At 45.5% G+C, this 17156-nt stretch overlaps 1 protein-coding gene across 2 annotated transcripts in view; it reads left to right on the top strand.

Annotated features, from left to right (window-relative positions):
- Positions 1-17156, top strand: part of LOC144170054 (uncharacterized) — a 53582-nt gene that overhangs the window by 23927 nt on the left and 12499 nt on the right. The window contains exon 1 of one of the 2 annotated variants that reach the window (XM_077699572.1): positions 13717-14078. The exons of the other annotated variant lie outside the window; for it this stretch is intronic. Coding sequence (XP_077555698.1) covers positions 14054-14078 — 25 coding nt within the window. The 5' untranslated portion in view covers positions 13717-14053. Of the gene's footprint in view, positions 1-13716; positions 14079-17156 lie in introns of those variants that run through there. 2 annotated transcript variants of the gene reach the window in all.

Below are 17156 nucleotides of genomic sequence, written 5' to 3'. Positions count from 1 at the left end.
TGACCGCATCTGCGTGTCATGATCCCACAAATCATTTGTTACTATTCTTTAGCCAAACTATGCTCAGTTACCATCCCTTCATCAAATGTTAATATGCACCTAATTATGAAGCGATATATTTCGATGTTTAGATATTTTCGTTGGGCAAGTCCACCTTAGCGCGTGCACGAATTTCTTTTTTTCACACTTTTGTGTAATTTTTTCTGCCCAATAGTTCCTATTGTTGCAACCTAACCACGTTTCACCTTTATTCTTCACCGCAGCAGCCCTTACCCACACCGTGTTAGTTGAAGGAGGATGAGCGCTGCCTGTAGGGGCACCATTGAAATTGGTCCGTTTCGAAAGCAGCCGCCGGTGGCTCCGGCCCGCTCACCACTTTCGCCGCTGCTTTTGAGGCCCGTTCACGACTGCGCTTTACCGTTTGCATGCGTTGGAAATGCCGCCGAACTTCATTATAATGAAGTAGTATCTCGGGGCTGTTAATTATTTCGTTGTAACCGATTATCGTTGTATAAGTAGACGTAAAATTCGACCCTAACAAATCGACAATCTGGCTCTCACGAACACCCTAGATACAAAAACGCATTATTCTAGGATTATAACCAAGCATAAACTATGGCTTCCTTACCTATCTCCTTGTGGCATTTCAAACTAAATGAACCGAAATATGAAAACGTGAAATAACGAAAGAACAAAGTTCCCTTGAAAATACAGGCTTAAATTTTTATTTTTTGAAGAAGAAGAAGCAGAAGAAGAATCGGATCTTCTGCTGGCTTTTCACAGGCATGAGCAGGATCCAGTTTTCCACAGTACCCACGCCAGCTTTCGAGTTTCGATTCTCGCGCGATCAAACTATTTCTTCGTTACAGCCGATATCGGGCGCAGGTCTAGCGGTTTCGGTTTCGTTATAAAAACAAAAAGTGTTGCTGAAAAAAGTGTGACTAACCAACGTTCGTATTTAGTTCACTATAACCGCTAGCTATATCAGTGTTCGTTATAGCGAGGTTCAACTGTATATATTCATGCGGAGCTGTCACTCTGTTTGCATATTAGGTGTCTTTACGAGAGTGAAAATGTCTCTGACGCGATCTCTGTGGCGTACATTAGATGTGTATGCGCGCCAGATGTGTATTACAGACCAGCGTCGCGAAGCCGGCATATGCATGGAGCTGATTGTAATTCCACTGCGCTGAAATTTCCTAAAAGTGTCTCCGTATGCACCGTTTCCTCATATGGTCATGCTATGGCTACACACTATAATGTAGATCGATTTTCTGCGCTTACATATTCTACTGGAGCACTCATACGTGACAGCACGCCAGTTACGCTTGCTGATTTCATACTTCAGATATTTATCGCTACCCTGGACGAGCCAATATAGCATAAATTTCACACACAATCTATGAAATAAATACGCTGGATAATACAAAATTGTACTCGGGGATCAGCCCGCAACAAAAGTACATAATGCTGGGTCGTCTTACCCTGAGATGAGCGCCTTCGAACGTTCCTCTTCTGCTACATATATCTTCCAGAGCAGCGCTGCGACGAGTAAGCCGCATCCGCGACTAAACACGTCTTCGAAACATCAACACAGTAAGAAACTTGCACAAACTAGAATCAGAGGGTCTTATCAGATACAACACTCTTACAACGACACTTTTTATTGTTTTTGATCTGCCTACCCTGTATACTTGAGGAATGTGTGCGCCGAGTTATCAGCTGTTGGTTGAAATTGAAAAACAAAAGGAAAGTGAGCGCGCAGCTTGTGCATCGGATTAGTAAAACGTTCATTCCTTGACTTCGTCAGCATTCGGACACGACGATAATTAAGCGTCCCGCTCCCCCATGTCCTGCGAAATAGCACTGCATTTCGCATCTAGTTGAGTTAGGTGCGTCCTATCTGGCTTAAGTTTAGACGAACATCTTTAGCATTTCCGAAGATGCACTGGATTTTTTTCATCCCGTATACGAACTGTTCTGTTTCTTCCCGACTTACAGACCAATTATTGTTCCTTCATTAACTTCATTAACTTTCCTTGGTTATTGCTATAAGGCGTGGGGGTGCACATACTTAACAACGGAGAGCCTTGGACTATGCTTAACATTCCTCGCGTGGCTTATGTTCCCATAAAAGGCGCAAGTGGTTGTCAGGTATTGGCCCTGGGTAACCACAAACTCGAAACACATTTTTTGAGGCGTATATATTCGAAACGAAGCCGTATTCGCTGACCGCGCTGCAAGACGAAACTAACCTCTCATGGTTCCAGTATCACCTCTAACTAGGTGGCAGTAGAATTCGCTTCAGCCTGGCGTGACTGGACTTGACAGTGGTGGTATTCTGCTGAAATTTCTGACGCTCTTAAGAGCGATCAGGAAGCGCGCAGAGCCGTATCCCCGGGTAGCTCTTGTTGGCGTTCGAGCACTCTACCGAGATGCAGCTGTTCTTTCAAGTGCCCCAAAAGAACTATTTTCCCACAGACGAGATAATATTAAGTTTTTTGGGGCGCGTAAAGGCAAAACGAGGCGAAACATCCCCCTCGCGAGGGGCACGATCAAATGCAGAGCATTTCCGGGGGCGCACGACGTTAAGTAGTTTGCGTTGCGTTAATGTTTTTGCACTTGTGGCAACTGCTGACGAGAGAGCGCTCGTCAGCAGTAATTTGAATGAGTCAACGATATAAGGCGCGTTCGTAGCGTCCCATTGTGTGTCGGCTTTGTGGCGCAGTGGTTAGAGCACCATGTGCATTGCGTTCCACCCGCAGGGTCGCGGGATCGAAACCGGGCGCCGGATAGTATTTTCTTTTATATAGTGTAGGGGGAGGGGTGCGGACAACGACGGTGCGGACTACGACGGGACAACGCGGGTGACATCGTGAGTTACTGAAACGCTCTGCATTTAAAAGATCCAAAACACTGCATGAGCCGCTATCGGCCATGCAGCGCTCGCCCCTTATAGATGCCGCGGCGAAGCGGCGGCAGGCGGTGCAGCCATCGCGAAGCTCGAGGCGTGGAGAACAGCGGAAAGACACTCTCTCTGCTGAGATAGATATAGAATATTTTTGCTGCTTCTAGGAGTGTGGCATTGATGTAGTAAGTGAATCTCCCATCTACCCACTCCCCCCCCCCCCCCCCCCCCCCTTCCGAATACTTCGGAACCGGCATTATGATGCTCGGGTAACAATTCTGAGCAAGGTCTCGCGGACCAGAAAACATTCACTGCCTTAAAGCAACTGCTTAGTGTAAAGTAATGACGAACCATTTGGTAGTTATTTGTCTTTCTGTAAACGAAAAATATTTGAGATTGCACAGCCTATCCCTTGCGATTCCATAAAATGTCAGCACGTTTTTTTTATCCCAGTATAAGTGCTCAGGGCTGGTAGCCTATGACATCACTGTCTCAAAATATTACATTTTAGTATTTTTTTAGTGTCGGACTGAAAGTAAACTTCTCCGGAGCCCTTAAATCGTCTTACGTGCTTTTAATTCACAAGAAAGCGTTAAGACATTCCCTGAGGATACTTAACAAAGACTTCACTGTTACAACAAGTTAGAGTCTCTCCTCCCTGTCGTTTGCTCATCTTTTGGCGCAAATTACTTTTACAGGTAGACTAGCGGTCCTTAACTCCACGGGCTCACCATAATCAGAGTTCTTAGTGGCTAGGATGTACGTGTTCTACTCACGTACCGTCGCGTTCAGTTTTCATGCCGTGTGACGTCAGTGCCACATGAACTAGGCTAACTATTGTTCCGCCACTGGCACCGCGCTAAGGTAACGTACGGTAACGCACTCGAATCCTACTCTCTGGACCAGAGTTCAGTTCCTATAGATGGGATTCACTGAAAAGTTTAGCTGTCAATTTCTTCCTTTGGCAACATTGGAAACGGCCACGCACATGACCGAAGCGCCACAGAGATGGCGCGGCTTGTGCCACTGCGCCCGCACGCCGCAGAAAAACAAACAAGGGCGTGCGTCGTCTGCTTCATTTCAACCCGATTCTCGAAGGTGCTGTCAACAGAGATGTTAATAATCGCACTGACAGTGGAGTCGAGGCAATACTTTGCGTTCGGTGGGGTAGAATTTGGAACTTCCAATGCGCATTATTAGCACGGACAAGTACCGCCATCCCGCGGAGCCCGACGTCACCAGGTATACGGCTCACTCACATCGTTGCTTGCATGCGTGCCTGACCAATGAATACAGCCTATACGAACTAAAATGTGTCTTTTATTTACTATTTGAAGCGTTTACCATTTTCTGTTCTGCCCAACAACGGCAACGATGTGTCTTTAGCGCAATGGGGAACTTAACGCTGTCACCTTGATCAGTCTTAGCTTCAACTTCCTCGTCAGGTTTTTTACAGTTAAGAAAATGCAGCAGCTAGGAGTGGCCAGAAAAAGATAGCGCTCATCGTGGTCAGAACAGGGGCTCGTATCTTTGATGCATCAAGGCCCTTCGCATACGCTCAGCGATATTTTAAGTGTCCCTCCGTTGCCTAAGTATTTTACCTCCTGAGCGGGAGGAAGCTGCACAGCAGGCGTTTTTTTTTAATCCAGACACGTGTGAGTAACCTTGCGTTGTGTTTCTCCGGTAGACGACAGGAAACAGTAACTCATCGGCATACAAAGCCGCCATGGACAGGGTTCGAAGAAATTTATGGGCGTTTGCATAAAGAGGAAAGTTGGCCGAGCTGGATGTTTTTCATCGTACAGGCGTGAAGACTCCACACATGACAATGAAACACGAAGAAACAAGAGCGCATACAAAACAGACAAAAAGCTCGTCTCTGTGTGTCTGTCTTCCTGTCTTATAACTCGTGTTTTACAGCTGGTTCGATGAATAGTGGGTGTTCAGAAAGTTTTTTTTTAGTTACGGCAAGTGCTAGACCCTTGTGCCAAATGTTCGTGTCGCAGTCAAAGAAATAAGTCTTAACATGATCCACTGTTCGAAAAGTTTCTAAGCGGCAGCCTTTATTTGAGTGCTTAGTTGAGATGACGTACTTCCTAGCATTTCTTGTTCGTTTTTACGTGAAGCGCTGGTATCGCAGGTTGGCTAAAATTGATACGAGGTAAACTGATACAGGAAACAATAGAGCTGAGTGTTGCATTTTTTTTTTGTCTTGTGTAACGGCCACCTACGTATACGTGCATGTGACACCAGCAACGGCTGAGGGTAATCAGACACCTCCCAAGGAGAGGAAGCCAACAGCCCTAAGCCACGTGGAGTTCATGCGCTGATAGGGAAAAAGAAAACGATTATCCAATAAATGCTCACCTTGCGCTGTTAAGGCACCCTCATTAAAAATGGGTTCTGCCGCTTTAATACTTGAGTACGGGGTGCAAAGCGCGATTAGAATATTCGATAGGTTTCGGAAGCTAATTCTGGTATTGCCGTATTGCATAAGGAATTACAACGGAGTAAAAAAAATAGCCATAAAACGTCATTTTGCCATAATAAAAAAAATCAGTTTCAGTTTTCTGTCCAAATAAGTGTCGCTGTGTCCGTAACAAGTGCGGCGTGTGCTCATTGACGAATGCACTCGTGTTAATTTGTATTTTAACGCAGTACGTACACGCCCGAGCTACATGTGACGATGCTCTGTGGTCTACAGGTACGGACTGAAACTAAGAGTAATAAATGATTATTGTGTAATATTTCGGGATTATGGAAGTACAGTAGGCTCGCTATAATTCAAACAAATTTCAAAATTTTGGTTGGCCCGCTATTTTTTTAATGTATTTTAGAGGCGCTCAATTCAAACTGCTCCACTGCGTAAATTCGGTTACTTCGCTCTTTTTGCTTGTCCTTGCCGGAAGATGTCAAGTGCCACCTCTAGCTGCAAATTTCCATCCTTTGAGCACATTTATGGGATCCGCAAGTCCTTGACCAGTGCAGAAAACACTTTCAACAAACGTGCTGCCCTTGCTGGCATCGAAAACTCTGTTTTCAACGCTCATTCAAAGATAAAGCAGTCATTCACTGGTGATTTTTTTGTCGAGGTGTTGTAGTACTTGGTTATTATGTGAATGTTGCATCGATAAATATTTGCGAATGTTTTGTTACAACCCAGATTGGTATTTTGCGCCCAGTCATATTTATGAAAATCTCTGGTAAATCAAACTTCTGATAATAAAAAAAATCCTGAGTCACTTACAGTTTGAGTTAGCGCGGGTCTACCGTATTTGTGACTGCTGAATCCCCTGCTTCCTGAGCCAGTACCGCCCAGTACCGCGTAAGCTCCAGTAAGTGCATACTTGCAGCATGTGTGCGTACTGTCTCGGGACTATTTGCGCTGAGTACATCCTAAGTTCTAAACATGATGCAGTATGTTTGCATAGACTCATCCACGGAAGCGATTAATCAAGGTATGAAGAATGCCGTTATTGGCGCGTCTTAATAAATTCATTATTTTCCAGCCGAAGTTATTACTTGTTTTTGCAATCGTTTTCCTCCATCATAGGATTGGTGGAAAAATATTAGCGTGAATCCGCCCCAATGAGTGCTGAAGTGTCACTGGGACTGTCGTTTGTAAACTATCCTAGAATGTCTTTATATTATTTAGTCTTTACAGTTTTCAAGAGGAAACAAGCATTATAGTGGAAGCTGGGCACTGAAATGCGAAGCTATCGGGAATGCGAAGCGCCAATCGGAAGCGTTCTCGTTATGCGCGGTTCTGTGGGCCATGCTCGCTGCACTCATGTTCCAGAGATTGCAGTTGTATTGGGCGCCATTTCCAGCGCAACATTTTGTGCGACCTTTTTTTTACTTTATTTTACTTATTCTTCACAGCTCCCATGCCCATTTGTAGTGCAATGTATACTCATCTTGTAAATAAATCATTCAAATAGAGTGTTACTGCTCATTGAACCATAAAATTCTTGGGGGGGTTGGAGGGGAGGGGTTGAGGCAAGCGAAGCCGCGCAAATTGTTCTTTGACATTAGGAAAGAGATGAGAGCCTGATCCGCCAATTTCACTTCAAGTTTCACTGCCAGTTTGACTGAGAAAAATAAGCGTCCACCTTCCATAACTATGTACAGTTAAAGATCATGGGAAAATGAACTAGCCTATAGTCAAAAATAACAAAGCGTGATTTTAACGCTGCTCTTACAAAATAAGGTATAGGCCTTGACGGAGACATCGCAACCGTAATGCGATAAAGTTAACTGCACCGTGGACGCAAGATGGACCGAAAGCTCTGTGAGAAGTCAACTGCAGACCCAATTAATTTAACCAAATGAGGTGTCATTTCTTGACATCACAATACGAAAAATCTCGGGACTGCTGCTATCACGACAAATACTATCATCTGCCCGAAAGATCTCGTTGGCACCTAGGTGGTGTACTAGAACCGATAGTTTTTGTTGGTGCTGAAACCAATCAGAAAGGAATAGCGCTGCCTAACATGGCATGAACGCGTTCTGAGCATTGCTAGTTGCAAGGTGTAGAGTGGGAGAACCAGTTGTGCAGCTACAACTGTTAGGAACGCGTTTTCTCCAGAAGTGCTCACGCTGCATAATGTCCTCGTACATTATTCAAAGAGGCCAAGTTCGAAGATTTGGGCAACGCTTCTGTCGCTGCGGCAACAAATTACTTTTCTAAAACAGGCCCATCATGTAAATGAAGTCGCCTGCCTGCATTCGGAGTCACCTGCGTGGGACGGCACGGGAGAGTGTACTCGAGGGCTTCACGAGGCTCCTCCAAGGTGATGCACCGCCATTGACACCAACGTATTCGGAGCGTGGGAGGTCTGAACCGATTAAGCGCCTTGCGCACAGACAACGCGGTGCTTATCCTGCCCTTGACTTCCAAATGGCCGCACGGCGGTGTTTTGCCAAAGCGTGTCTCGTGTCGTCGTTAAGAGCAGTTGGAATTTCAGACTTGCACGCTTATCGTCCGTGATAGTGTAAAAACTGCGATGCATAACGATGCGCATGCTGCATCGGCCGCTATAGCTTCGCGCTATACATATGGCTCCGAATGCCGATTAGGACATCTGCTCGAGTAACAGGCTCTGCCATCTTAATGTTTTAATGCGACAGCGCTATGGGCCCCATGAGGCGAAAAAACATGGCCTTATGAGCTGATGAAGGCCCTAAAATTCCACGGGCCTTAAAAAACGAAAAACGTTCCACAAACAGGTCGAACCAGGGAATCCCGGTGAGATTCAAGTACTTTAACCATTATGCTTAAACACGGCTGTCGAGGAACCGTTAGGTCGGCCTACGTGCTCTGAATGCGAAAGCATTCTTGCTTACCCTAGTTACTGCTACATTACTGCCATTAAGCTACTACAAAAGAAATCCACAGGTTCTCAGTACGGAGTTTCAAATTGTTTTCGGACTGGCTGTATTCCCACAAAAAGGGATTGGTTAACGGCGATGTTCATGGCCTCTTCACAATATTACCAGTTTTTCTTATTGCTATAGTACGCCCGTTGGCATAAATACTATGGACATCATATTCACCGATGAGGTCAGGTGGTCTCCAGGGTGGAGGCCTACGCCTCGAAGGTGTCGTGTTCTGGTCGCTTCCAATGAAGGGCACGTCCACAGTAAATGTTGTATCCGCATCTTCGGCAGGAGCCGTGCAAAAGGGGCAGTTCGTTGCGACGTGAGCCTACCCAGCCACAGTTGTCACATATTCAATCAGCGGCACTGCATGCTTAGCCGAAGCATAACTGTATTATCGTTAGAAAAGTACGGCCCACAAAAAAGACCGGTTATTGCATTGCGCGACAATTATCTTTTTGACAATACACAGTAGTCTTCACGATACTGCGTAGAATAGTCACTGCAATTCTTAACATTTCTGTGTTCGGTGTAATATTTGAAATTGCTGTTCTACGCTACCGAGACAGCACCTCAGCTACGAGACGTGTCGTACGGGAAAGCTACAAAATAATTTTGGCCAGCTCTGGAGAATGACCGAACACCGAAATCTTGACACGCGTCCACTTTTATGTTATTCGCCTGCGTCATAAAACAGCCTCCACGGCCAGGTTTGAAAATCACGATCCCCCTACCGGGCAGCCCTACACCTTGTCCGCTGACCCAACGCGGCGGGTCGTTAAGAAACCATGAAGAATAAATACAACCTTTTTCAATTAGAAAACAACTTGTCAAACTGTATTTCGGCACCGAAGGACGTTTTCTAAACAAAAAAAAAAGAATCATGCACACTTCCGTCTAATGACGTTGATGGTTGAACGCAAAGCTTGATTATGATGACGATATATACTTTATTTTGCGCGAAACTGGGGGAAAAAGGAAGAGGAAGTGGGAGCCTTCCTGAATTCCTCCCCCTCAGATGACGGAATGGCCAATCCCACACCGCGAGTATGTGCTACTCTGGAGGTACGCAACACTTTTATCAGGATATCCACAGCAACTCTCCGGTGTGCACTCCGTAAGCCTAACGTTTGAGTTCGGAGTGTACGGCACGAATCGCACCTGCTGCGTGGCGTTCCGTAAGCAACATATTGAGTGGGTGCACGTTTGACGTGTTGAACCCCAATATGTGACGATAAGCCCAACGTCCTTAACCTTAAAATGGGAAGTTAGGCCTAGCATCTTGTGACTAACAGCCTAACAGTACGCAGAGTAACGCCATTGTCGTCGTGAGAGATACTTTGGTTGTCGTCTGAGTTTTCCAAAACGCCACGACCATGTCGAAATGAAGCAATCGGATACGCACCGGCTTCATAACGCGAAGCACCCATGTTCGATTCCGGCCTGGGGAAGTGTCTTATTTTCTTTCACTTCACCCACGATCATTCATCATCATCGTCAGAGAAATTTGGCTTTCCTGCAAGGCGTAATGGCATACAAACGGAATCAGTGAGGACACTGAAGGTTCGCTTTATAAAGAGAGCAGGCAGAGAAATAAATTCTTTAAAATGAGACGTGAGTTAGAGGGCACGTGAGTAGAACACGTGCACCCAAGTTACGCAGAGCTCTCATTGTAGGGAAGTTGGGGCGCGTGTCACACGCCTGCTTGTTGACGTATTTCTCGAGAGAAGATGAAGAAACTAAAGCGAAGAAAGAGGCAGAGGGCCTTCCCCTACGGAACTACGTGTGCGGTGCCAGGTCCCGGCCAGAATCGAACATTTTTTTTTCTCACCAGTCACCGCTTCTCGACAGCTAGACAACTGCTTTTGAAGGACCCAATGGAGCGTTTGGGGTTGACTCTATCTGTTCCACTTATATTATCTATTGGGGCAACAAATTTGGGTTATGCTAAAAAGGGTATATATATATAACTGTATTCAAGCTTACCTTTCTGCTTCAGGTTGCTTGAATTGCTGAAGGATACTAATTAACGGGTAATCGGGGTTTAAATCACACCAAACTTTAATTTTAAAGCCTGTTTCTTTTTGGACATAAATTGCTATTTTAATGTCGTAACGAATTCCAAGAAGTGATGTAGTCATTGCCGATTCCCCCTTGCGGGTACGTGCCAAGAAATTTGAGGGCATTATAATCAGCATCATCATCGTCATCATTATCATCAAATATGATGTTGCAGCAAGGGCTGTGCACGGGCCACAAATTTTTGGCCCGGGCCTAGCCCGGGCCCGGTACTTATTGCAGTAGGCGCGGCCCGGCCCCGCAAAGAAAACCGACAGGCCAGCCCGGCCAAGGCCGGGACCATATTCCCATTAGTACTATATTCCCATTCCCATTCATAATACAGGGTCCCGCACCTACTTGGGGCACGTTTGGCAGGATAAACCTACCTAAAGCAGATAAAATATATTCTAAGTGAAAAAATAACAGGCAAAACCAATATAAAGCGGTCATCACAACCCCAAACCGGCAGCACAACGACTCAAAGGACAAAAGAGAAGTTGAAACTTACCTAAGAGAAGAACACCACCAAAAATTTGGTTTATAGTGCATAATTGTGCCATTAACAAGTATCACTCGTTCTAAAAAGATGGATTTCAGCTAAAGTAAAGAATCAAAAAGAAAGGAGACATGCGCCTCTAGGATTTGAACATGGTTAATTGGATTACCACCCGGAAATGCAACCTCTAAACCGTAAGATCAGCTCTTCCGTGTATGTGTTACAGCTCAGGGTCGAACGGTAAGCCCCGAAGAATGCCAAAAAAAAAAAAAAAGAAATCTCTTCCGTGTGTAGGCCACATCGCCAACGTGTAGTTTCTGTGATGTTATCCAAAACATATGAAGCGAATCACCGTACATGGACGAACCCAGGTCGTCACGATGGGCCGGTACGACCGTAGCAGTCAAACCCGGTTATATTGAACTATAATATGCGCATCCAGTAGTTGGATATATCCAATAATTTGATACAGCCGAACCAATCTATAACGAATTTTTTTTGTTATGAGTTCGCAATACGCGGGACGCTCCCCTACCATTCCCACATAACGAAACGAACACATAAACTTTACACAAAACCATTACCTTACACAAAACAATACATTTATTGCATGCAATAAAGCTACTTTCATCCTTAACTGCCCACTTAGCAAGAAAGGGATGGTTTTTGTTTTCCCTTTCGTTTTGGCTGCACCAACCATCACCGCATTCTTTACACGAGACATCGTGTGCACCAGTTCAAGTTCGTGTCCTTCAATATCGAAGCAATATTGACGGAAAACATCAGCTGGCAAAAGCGGTTCATAAAGCGTCGGACGGCTTTACGTTGTGACATCCTCAGTCTCTTAGTACATTCAGCAGCACAAGCTGTCATGACATCGGCGACGGTGTGTGTGCTCGAGGTGCTCACAGTGACGCAAACATCGTCGTCAACACTCAGGAAATCCTCTGAGAACACTCCTTTTGGCACAGCATCTGGAACTTTGGCGAGCTCTTCGCGCAGTTTTCGATGATGCCGTCTCTGTCCGGTCTCGCTGGTTGGATGGGCTCCGTCATAAATCCCGTGCGTTGGAAACAATTACGGAAGGAGTCGGGCGTCACGTCGGTCAATGCGAGGTTCAACATCTCCATCATGGCTAATCAGCACCTCAATCGCCGCTCTGAGACATCGCATTTCGGTTGCAATTGTAGGCGCGCCGTGTTCGATATATCTAATGTGAATTTCGTTATAAGGAATATGCTTCGCATGCATTTTCGTAACAGATTTGCTTTTGTTCGATATGTAGCGTAACTCGCTCTGTCCGGGTTCGTTATGATGGGGTTTGACTAGCACTTCGGCCAGGGTCCGGGATAAAAGTTTGCCGGGTGGCCGGAGCCCGGCACGCGGGAAGGGGCGTGCCGGGCTTTTGGGTAGGCCCGAGCCGGCACGCAACGCTACTAGCAGTAAAGAAGTGAATAAGTATCGTGAGGCTTTTGCCTTCAAACACGTAAGCAAACTTAGGTGCCCCGAGGGGTTTCTTTCATTTCAGTGGGGCTTATTTAGCAAGCATTGTTCGACCGCTGCAGGTTCAAAGCCAGAAGCACGCCAGGTATCCGATCCAGGTAACCCTAGTTCTTATTTTTCTTATTTTCTTAGAGCGCTGTCCTCCTCTTGTTGAGAAACCGAGTCGGCGCGTGATTCACTACAGGGCCATCTGCGCGTGTATTTACATGGGTACAGGCAGTCTTCGGGTGTCGTCTGCAGCACGCACCGACGCTCGCGACGCAGAACCGTATCTTTCATTCCTGTGGGAACAGCGACGGAACAAATGAGATGTAGAGGAAAGGAAGGAGAAAAAAGAAAGGAAGCGAGAGAACAAGAAAAAAGCCTTCCCCTCTTCCCGTGTACACACTCCGCACCTGGGTTACGTTGACGCCGACTAAACACGACGGTGGCAGTTCCGCCAAAGAGACAGGACGCGAAAGCGGAACGCAGGCGGCAGTAGGATACCCAGCCGCTACAACCGTCACCACCCATATAAAAGAAGGCCGTCCAGCTCAGTAATGAAAAGAAGATATACAGCCGTTTTGCCAACGCAAGTAATTCAAGTCAATATAACGAGGTCAATGGCTCACATTGAAAGCGTTATGTCAGTCGTGTGCTTAAAGTGGATCATTGGGAACAAGATACGGAAGGCTTACAAAGATAGCGCCGTTCTGACTGAACTCACATGCGTGGACAAACAGCGGCCAATTCTGGGCATGGCTGAGACAAAAACTCACTACGGAAGGGTAATCATTTCGTATAACAGCATTAGTTCTTTGCTGCATGCCTTATTCGTACTGTTAGACTTGAAAGCAACAGCACTCAAACAAGAATTAAATGTACCAGCTGTTACCACGGGTTATACAATGCGCGACGCCCCATCATAAAACGTGATGCAGACGGGAAATATCTGCGGTGGAACCTTAATTCTATCATCCTCTACTCGTGCTGTCGAGCCTAAAATAGCGCGCATCGTAAAAAATCACTCGAATTTTTCTAAAATACTCCCTGCCTTTGGAAGACACCATGACAGCAATAAGAAAAGAGAAAAAGAAACTGTCGCGGGTCTTCCTTTAACAACGGGGTGACAAAGAGGAAGAGAAGCTTCTCTTTGGCCTTGATTCCTCGGTGGTGAGAGGGTGAGTCAGCCATAACTGGAGGTTGCACAAGAGAACAGACACGTTTCCCTCGGCGCGGCGCATCAAAGCATAGGCGTTCTGGCAGGCTGTGAATCCGACGGCGGGTCTTGCGTGTAAGTGGAGCACGTGACGTGTTCTGAGTGCCCACTCGTACATTGGAAGCGGTGAGGAGTGAAACAGGAAAAGAAAGAAACTGCATACGGGAAGGCTGTCGCTGCGGCTTTATCTGATACGAGGGCCGAAGAAAGAAATCAAGCGCAACCACCGGCTGATAAGGAAGCCGAACACTGCGGTTCGCGCGTTGTCCTGCACGCTTCAGGTGTTTGATAGCGACTGCGAGGCGTTTGCAACACTGCCAGACGTCTCCCGTGCCTGTGGTTGCTTGATGTAGTGTTTCGTGCTCTAACGCGAGTTTGCGTATTAGAAAGTGATTCCGCGGTGCCGGGTGAGGACTTAGGTGTGTGTACCGGTCCGAAAGACTGCTGCCTTTGTTCTGCTCGACGATTCGATAGGCTCTTCGTGCACGGTGTGGTTGCGGAAGGGATGCAGAGAAAATGGATATCCGAAGGTGAGACAGGACAAATTGCATTAATACCGGTCTTCCATACGGTAAATTAAGTTTATTTTCAATGCTACTTGCTTATGTTGTAATCGCGTACGTAAAGATGTCCTAATTTCGGTCATCAGCAGTTATGGTTAATGAAAACCATTCCTATGCGGAGCCAACGATGAAAAACCATATCTTCATCTGCAACGCTGGATGTGTCACATTTTAGAAGCATACAAAAGTGTTGTTAATAAAAGGAGCCAGGACTGCCGTTTTTATAGAAAGCCACCTATATTGCCCATATAAAAATGTCTGCCCAGCAAAGCATGTGTGTATATTCGTAAAGCCAACTTCAAAGTTGTTTTGTTATATAGCTCTGTGTGGGGATACATTGGGACTTTTAGGGGTATTTATTGCAAGCTCGTAGGGGCTTCGTAATTTGGCATCAGTCTGCCAATATAGCGCCAGAATCAAAATATTCAACCAGGAATACACGTTCGCAGTAGTGAAGACGTGTTTAAGGGACTTGATGTATAGCAGAACCGCTTAAACATTTATTTGACAAATCCCCCTTGGCACTCCCTGCAATGTTTTTCTTCGCTTTCTCAATGCTCAATCAGTCTGAAAAAAAGTTGTGCGTAGTTTATCTGCTTCCCTTTGGATTGAGCTTCAGAAAATTTCTCCGTACTACTTTCCTCAACGTGCGACACAATACCGAAGATTACGTTCCAGTATCGACAACCGTTGCGCACCCCTAAAGCACAAATATTCGGTGTTGAACCTTTCCGATGGAGACTTTGCAGCGCTTCTTAACAGTACAAGTTTATCCACGCGATGGCCTACATTTTGTTTTTATGTCGCCTCGTCAGCACGCCCCTTATCGGAGGTTATTTCATATGCGGAAGGTTGATGCAAAGGTTGCTCGTACAATTTTTTAGACTTGCAGCCTTCGAGAAGACATGGATGAGGGTTCTAAGTGCCCAGATAAGACTCACCAAAGGAAAAGAGATAAGAACCGCAGCAACAAAAAGAAAAATGACCCAGCGCTGAGAAGATCGTCCTACTTTTTCTTCGGCTCTTGCTGTTCAAGGAGTTCTTCACCACGCGTGTATTTACACTTCTGCTACCACTACCAGCGGCGTATATGCGTTTCCTAGTCAGTACAGCCAGCCGTCACCTGTGCTTGCTTATGGCGGTTGTATCACAGCATACACGTAGTACCGAAAGCATACAAAACCACCCGAGCTGAAATAAATAACAGCCAAAACGGGCCTGCAGTGGTTGAAAACCACGGTGTAGAAAAATATTCAACAGAAATAGCCGAAACTGACCTTAAATAGAAAAACCCACAAAAATATACAAGAAGCAGTAGCTGAAACTTACCAAAATGCCACGAAAATAGCCGAAATCCCATTTATAATTCATAAATATGTCATAAATAGATTATATGCGTGATTATATGCGTGATTCCTGCGCTCTTTCCAGGTGAGGGTCCTCATTGTGTAGTGACTGTGCCGATTTTCAGCGCATTGCTGCCGAACCCAGCATTAATCTTGATGTATTGATGAGCTGATGTAATGAAGGGTTGATCAGGTTGTGCTTGCGTATTCGGAACTGCGGTATTTTTGGCGCGATGAGCAAGGAAATGAAGGAAAGGCAAAAGGTCCTTGAAGACCTCAAACGAGAGTTAAGGGCTGACCTTCGAACCCTAAAGGTCAGTGTAAAACATCGTAGGGATAGCTGTGATCGTATAAACTAAATTAGGACTGAAATAAAAGAGCTTAGAAAAGAAATGCTAGCGCTCTCGCGGCAAAATGAAGAACTTCGCGCAGAAAACGGCAGGCTCAGTGTAAGAATCGAACTCTACCAACACTCGCGAGCTAACCACTTGGAAATAAAGAGAGTGCCGAACGATGGTGACGTAATAGATGTGCTTAAAAGAATTGGAAGCCACGTACACGAGCCGATAGCAGACTCAGATATTGACGTATGCCACCGTGTCCCGACTTTTCGACCGTATCAAAAGAATATAATCGTGCGCTTTGTTCAGCGATTGAAGAGAGATAGCTTCCTTCAAAAATGTAAGAAGCAGGAAACCACAACGACCGACCTTGACTATGGCGATAACAGCACGGCAGGATACGTGAATGAGCACCTTACCCCATCGAACAAGAAACTGCTCGGCGCAGCAGTTACCCGAAAAAAAAAACTGTCGTCTGGATGTTCGTCTGGACCGCTCGGGGGAAGGTCTCTGCTAGAAAGAATGAGGACTCACGTGCTTTCAGGATCGCACGCGTGAACGACGTTGAAAAGATGACAAACTGAGCAAGAATAAATACCCCAACAGGGTTCTCCCCTGGAAATGACTACTATAGAGACTGGTTGTTGCTATTATGATCATGAGGCCTTCAACGAAAAATTTCGTGACCAAAGAGGAAGTTTCCGGGCACTGTATTTAAAAATGCGAAGTATAAAGAATAAGCAGGATGATCTAGGATTGTGCTTGAGTTCTTTAACTACGGAGTTTGATGCAAGCGTCCTTATGGGGACTTACTTGGCTGACAGATGCACACCTCACGTCCCACCTCAAAAGCTACAGGAGTGTAACCCTAAAAAGATTAAATAAAAGAGGTGGCGGTGTAATGATATATCTTAAAATTGATCTAGAATTCCGGGTTATTGATGATGTAACGAAAACCAATGAAAACGTGGAAAGTCTGTTTATTATAACATCTAATGTTGTTGTTGGTGCCTTGTTTAGGCCACCCTCGGGCAATGTGTGTGAATTTAGTACATTTCTTGAAAGCGCATTTTATTTTCTTCATCTTATGAATGTACTGTTTATGATTCTTGCAGTTATAAACATTGACGTCATGTTAGAAAGCCGTTCTGCAAGGGAGTTTAGAGATATTATCCACGCACGTGCCTGTAATAACGGGATCAACATACCAACTGGAATCACCACTAACACTTCCACGTGTCTTGATATTTGCATAACTAATATAGATATTGAGAATGTTTCAGCAGGTCTTCTGCTAAATGATATTAGCGACCACCTACCAATTCTCTGCCTCGGGTACCTGACAATCAAAATCATTC

The sequence above is a fragment of the Haemaphysalis longicornis genome, unplaced genomic scaffold (genome assembly GCF_048455015.1).
Source record: "Haemaphysalis longicornis isolate Haplotype H1 unplaced genomic scaffold, Haemaphysalis longicornis Haplotype H1 scaffold_2, whole genome shotgun sequence".
Taxonomy (NCBI): domain Eukaryota; kingdom Metazoa; phylum Arthropoda; class Arachnida; order Ixodida; family Ixodidae; genus Haemaphysalis; species Haemaphysalis longicornis.
The sequence above is the reverse complement of the archived record's forward strand: the minus strand, read 5'-3'. Positions and strand labels throughout refer to the sequence as shown.